Below are 6,289 nucleotides of genomic sequence, written 5' to 3'. Positions count from 1 at the left end.
GACAACTGAAACAGAGCACTCTGAGCTCTACATGAGGCAACAATGACCAACTTCCTCCTATCAAGTCAGATGACGGGTCATTTTCTAGCTAAAGGAAATTACTCCAGATGAACAATAGGGGGAGCCAAATTCAAGGTAAGTATTACAACTAAAACAGAACAGTGTCCCTTTGACAGAGTCTAAACTGGGGGTATCATTCACATACTAATATGGGTAAGCCTCTCCTCTCTGCACACTTAAAAGGTAATCCTCTGCCTTAATGCTGGCTTTAGTTGTAGTAATAACAGGGTCTGATCACTGTCACCTCCAGGACTGTATTTACCTCACGGGTAACTGCGATCAATAAAAGACAGTACTGTGCAGCCGTCTTCATTGACCTGGCCAAGGCTTTTGACTCTGTCAATCACCGCATTCCTATTGGCAGACTAAATAGCCTTGGTTTCTCAAATGACTGCCTCGCCTGGTTCACCAACTACTTCTCAGATAGATTTCAATGTGTCAAATCGGAGGGCCTGTTGTCTGGACCTCTGGCAGTCTCTATGGGGGTGCCACAGGGTTCAATTCTTGGGCCGACTCTATTCTCTGTGTATATCAATGATGCTGGTGGTGACTCTCAGATCCACCTCTACGCAGACAACACCATTTTGTATACATCTGGCCCTTCATTGGACACTGTGTTAACAAACCTCCAAACGAGCTTCAATGCCATACAACACTCCTTCCGTGGCCTCCAACTGCTCTTAAACACTAGTAAAACTAAATGCATGCTCTTCAATCGAGCGCTGCTTGCACCCGCCTGCCCGACTAGAATCACTACTCTCGGCGGCTCTGACTTAGAATATGTGGACAACTACAAATACCTAGGTGTCTGGTTAGATTGTAAACTCTCCTTCCAGACTCACATTAAGCATCTCCAATCCAAAGTTAAATCTAGAATCGGCTTCCTATTTCGCAACAAAGCCTCCTTCACTCATGCTGCTAGACATGCCCTCGTAAAACTGACTATCCTACCGATCCTTGAATTCGGCGATGTCATTTACAAAATAGCTTCCAACACTACTCAGCAAATTGGATGTAGTCTATCACAGTGCCATCCGTTTTGTCACCAAAGCCCCATATACTACCCACCATTGTGACCTGTACGCTCTCGTTGGCTGGCCCTCACTACATATTCGTCGCCAAACCCACTGGCTCCAGGTCATCTATAAATCCCTTTTAGGCAAATCCCCGCCTTATCTTAGCTCATTGGTCACCATAGCAACACCCACCCGTAGTATGCGTTCCAGCAGGTATATCTCACTGGTCATCCCCAAAGCCAACACCTCCTTTGGTCGCCATTCCTTCCAGTTCTCTGCTGCAAATAACTGGAACGAACTGCAAAAATCTCTGAAGCTGAAGACACTTATCTCCCTCACTATCTTTAAGCATCAGTTGTCAGAGCAGCTTACCGATCACTGCACCTGTACACAGCCCATCTGTAATTAGCCCACCCAACTACCTCATCCCCATATTGTTATTTACATTGTTATTTATTTTGCTCATTTGCACCACAGTATCTCTATTTGCACATCATCTTCTGCACATCTATCACTCCAGTGTTAATAATAAATTATATAATTGTAATTATTTTGCACTATGGCCTATTTATTGCCTTACCTCCATAACTTACTATATTTGCACACACTGTATATAGATTTTCTATTGTGTTATTGACTGTACGTTTTGTTTATTCCATATGTAACTCTGTGTTGTTGTTGTTTTTTCCGCACTGCTTTGCTTTATCTTGGCCAGGTCACAGTTGTAAATGGGAAGTTGTTCTCAACTGGCTTACCTGATTAAATAAAGGTGAAATAAATAAAATAAAAACGGGCAAAACATTTTAGAGGTCCCATTTCTGGCAGTGGAGAGAAAAATGTGCAGTTTTAAAGCACATTTTCTGCAATTCTACACATTTTGCTATGGGGCTAATTGTGTGACTGTCAGTGACTGACATAACAGGAGGAAAACTGCTGATGCACTACCAAATTTCAAAACTGCAACTACCATTCCGGACGCACCGGTAGGATTGTCGAGCATCTTGTACTTAGCACCTCTGAACAGAGTGCCGGTTGTAATTTGCAAACTGAGTGCAAGCCGATTCTAAATGTAAAAAAGCGCGGGGAAATTACGGCTGTCAGTCTCCCACCGGCAGGTTCAACAAGCGAACGAATAGCGAACAAACGGCAGACCATCAATCGGTGCGATGTGTTTTCTCCTTAAGTCTCAACAGTAAGTTGAGACACCGACTGAGTTCCCGGTGACCAGAGACGTATCTCTGGACAAGAGCTCTTTTGGCTTTACCTGAGGATAGTCTGGGCAGCCTGCTCTGGGTTTCACACACACTGGCACAGGTCACAAGGGGCTCAGACAGAGATTGGACAGGCTGCAGGAAGGCCACAGTGGGATAAGGCACTGATTGGACAAGGGTCACAGTGGTGTCGGATAACGAGGAGTTGGCCAGGCCTGGTTGGCTGCAGGGATGGTATTTTGAGCCAGATGGTCCTCTCCACCGGGGTAATGGGGAGGGTGACACCTTCTCACTAGAGGAACTGGGAGCACTGGGAGGGCTGAGGGAGTGTTGGGCCGATGGGGACTTGGGAAGGAGGTGGAGGATGGAGGAGAAGAAGGAGGAGGAATCGAGGAGGGGGAACGTTCCAATACCACTGTCCAACGTTCGCATCTTGCAGCCGGAGCCTGAGGCACAAGGAAAAAACATGATGGGGCTTGGGGATGCAGGAATTACACACAACAAAAGGAAAGACATAAACAGAATTACATGTTTTCATATAATTGGTTAAATAGCTATCAACAAGTCAAGCATAGGCCTACTGTATTGCATCAAATAAAAATGAGATACAATCACACTGCAAAAAATAATTGTCTTTGGGTCATATTAATACATACTATGGCATGTGTTATTTATGCCCTATGAATAATGATAACGACCTCATGTTATGACTAGTATAACATAAAATCTATGAATTAATGGGTTTATAATAGCATTGGGAGTATGTCTCCACAACTTGAAATACAACATTATCCTCAACATGATCAATTATTTTCTCTCCAGCCGGGTTTGATTGTCTGTTTTCTCCTTGTCCGCTGTCCTATCTCGGCCACATTATGTTGTGCATGAGAGAGTCTAAACCAGCTGCGACTGGCTGATGACACCCAGGCCGCCTATGAGGTCATTTCAGTGCATTAATGCAACAGATGGTCTGGTTTTTTCGTTCTACGACACTCGGCAAAGGTCCTCTCTAAGAGCCAAGCCAGATGGATGGTAGTTACAAACCATCCAATTACATGCTGGCTAATGACTCCTTGCTAATTAGCACATAAAACCATGGTTGCCACCAGAGAGAATGGGCTTCACCAAAACTGAGAGGAATCGTGGTGGAAAAAGCTTAGGGAAAATTAGGCACTTTTGAGACCAATTGAGATTTTGATTTAGTGACAGTGTGTTAAATGAAGTGCATGTATGATATTGTACAGTTGGTGACAAAGCGATTGCTAATTAATTACTGTTCATGCAGTATTGAATACATATCTATTTAAACTGTAATACAACTGTGCACATCATATAGTATGCTGGCCTACACAATTTTTGAAATATTTAATGTATAAAATAATTAAAGTACTGTAATGACCGCTGTCAATTTGCATTCTCACACTTCATGCTTTGATACAGTTACAGATCTTATGTAAACTTTTTGAAAGAATTGAAAATAAAAAATGGATCATTTTATTCCTGCTGTTATCATGAAACAGAAAACCTGATCAAGCTGATAGCGTATCTGAAAAAGTTTCACATGTCCTTCCTGGCACAGACAAACACAGCTCAGAACAAGATATCCTAAATTCAAACCATCAAAGTCCCTGTCTCCTTGTCATGCTTCTTTATCAACAGAAAATAAAATACTGGCTTCTCTTCAGCGATCTAGAGAAAAGCTTGTCTCAAAACAGGTGGGCTGCTAACTGACAACTTCACTGATAATTGGATGTCTTCATTCAATTTGTGTTTTAATTATACATCAAGAATAAACATAAAAGATTCAGGGGGTCAGTTTCAAATTGTGACAAATCTGTGACAAACAGCTCTAAAAATAAATAACAACAACGATGGAATAGCTCTTACTTTCCTGTCACACAAACAGGAGTAACTAATAGGATTAACGAATTAAGGCAAGAGCACGATACAGATCGCAGACATTATTGATTTGTGTTCTTGAAGGAAAAACTTAACAAGGACCTCTGTGACACTTCCTTGCATGGGAAGGCAGCATCAGAGAGGTTGACCATTGATTGCCCTCAACAAGCCCTTGGCACTAGCTAAGGATCCTCTCCTTTCAATTTGCCTGAAGGAATGGAAAGATACCGAACAAGGACTAACAAGCTAACACCTACAAAGTTCAGTGGCTACAAACAACCGAAGATGCACAAATGGAACAGTATGAAAATCAAAACTCTTTAAAGGTCAACTGTATATTCAATTTCATAAAGTCATACAGAAGTGTCCTTGTGTGTAAATATTCATGAGAAGGAATAAAGTAGTATTTATGGCAGGATGTTTACAGTTCATCCATATTCAAGCATTAAAAATAGGTTCAATGCACAGCAGCAGAGTTCAAAGTATTAGTCTAACACTGTGTACACGACCAATAAACGTTGATTTGATTTATCAACTTTTCATCAATGTGGCTCGGTGGTTGAATAACATTTTTATATAACATAATCAACATAGTTTAAACGCAGATTTTAAGCACACAGGTTTCAAGGTTTGCTAGGGGTTGATAGGGGTAGGGGTTCTTGGCCAGAAAAGTTAGATAATCACTTCGGTAAAGACCAAAGATCTTTATAAGTCTATTTATGAATTCAAAGGAGACAAGATAAATGTAGAAATTAGAGACATTTGCTTAGTTGGCGGAGTATAGAAATGTCACTGGTGATTTGGGGAGGGTTGTGTTGGTTTTGGGGGGCACAGGGGAGGGTAGTGCGTTTTCCCTGGTTTACATTAGCTCTTCTGATCATATTTTAAAGGGCTTGACTTACTTTTGATATTACAGTAACCAAATAGGGTTATCTATTACCTTGTCACAACACAACTGATTGGCTCAAACACATTTAGAAGGAAAGATATTCCACAAATTAACTTTTAAGAAGGCACACCTGTTAATTGAAATGCATTCCAGGTGACTACCTCATGAAGCTGGTTGAGAGAATGCCAAGAGTGTGCGCTGATGAAAAAAATATTCAATTTTATTTGGGCCAATTTATTAATGAATATGAATTCGGAGGACAGAAATTATTAAATATTAAAGCATTAGACCTATCACTAACAGCTTCAGTCATACAAAAATTATATTTAAATCCGAACTGGTTCTCTAGCAAATTAGTAAGACTGTCTCACCCCATGTTCAAGAATGGCCTTTTTCACTTTATTCAGATTACAACATCTCACTTTCAGTTATTTGAAAAGGAAATCATCTCCCAAATATCACTATTTCTAAAACAAGCCATAGAAAGTTGGTTGCAATTTCAATGTAATCCTCCAGAAACGACAGAACAAATAATGCAACAAATATTGTGGTTAAACTCAAATATACAAATTGATTAAAAAAAACTATTATTTTTTGAAAAAATGTTTTAAAAAGGTATGATCTTCTTAAATTATATCATAGGTAGGACTGGTGGAGTTATGTCGCACATGCAGCTAACAAAATATATGGAAATGTCTGCTCTACCCAAAATTACAACCAAATAATTGCAGCATTACCACAAAAATGGAAAGTGGAAGGGGGATAAAGTAAGGAACTTGTCTGTCGGCCCTGCATTAAAGAACATAATTGGTTAAAGAAAATTGTGATAAATAAAAAAGTATACCAGTTTTATTTAAGGACCAAAGGATTGACAGCCGTCCCATATAGATTGCAAAATAGTTGGGAAGAGATTTTGGACGTACCGATTCCATGGCATAGTGTTTATGAACTGATACGCAAAACGATGTCGGATTCAAAACTTAGAACTTTTCAATTGAAATTATAAAAAATTCTTGCTACCAATAGAATGTTATTTATATGGGGGATACAATCTTCCCAGCTCTGCAGATTTTGCTGCGAAGAGACAGAATCATTAGATCATTTGTTTTGGTACTGTCCATTTGTAGCTTGTTTTTGGACACAGGTCCAGGAATAGCTAAAGGATTGCAATATTTACCTGGAGCTAACCCTGCAGATAGCACTACTGGGTGATC

The 6,289-nt window shown here is 40.3% G+C and overlaps 1 protein-coding gene across 1 annotated transcript in view; it reads right to left on the bottom strand.

The window, feature by feature from the left end:
* Positions 1 to 2,230: 2,230 nt before the first annotated feature.
* The window catches only part of LOC311143393 (nck-associated protein 5-like), a gene marked incomplete at both ends in the record, with an annotated part of 68,813 nt that continues 64,754 nt past the window's right edge, over positions 2,231 to 6,289 (bottom strand). Inside the window, one exon of the mRNA XM_084179227.1 lies at positions 2,231 to 2,733. Within this exon, the coding sequence (XP_084035353.1) occupies positions 2,231 to 2,733 (503 nt within the window). The remainder of the gene's footprint in view (positions 2,734 to 6,289) is intronic.

The sequence above is a fragment of the Coregonus lavaretus genome (assembly GCF_964263955.1).
Source record: "Coregonus lavaretus genome assembly, chromosome: 16".
NCBI classification, from domain to species: Eukaryota; Metazoa; Chordata; class Actinopteri; order Salmoniformes; family Salmonidae; genus Coregonus; species Coregonus lavaretus.
Note: the sequence above shows the minus strand (reverse complement) of the source record. Positions and strands in the feature narration are given on the sequence as shown.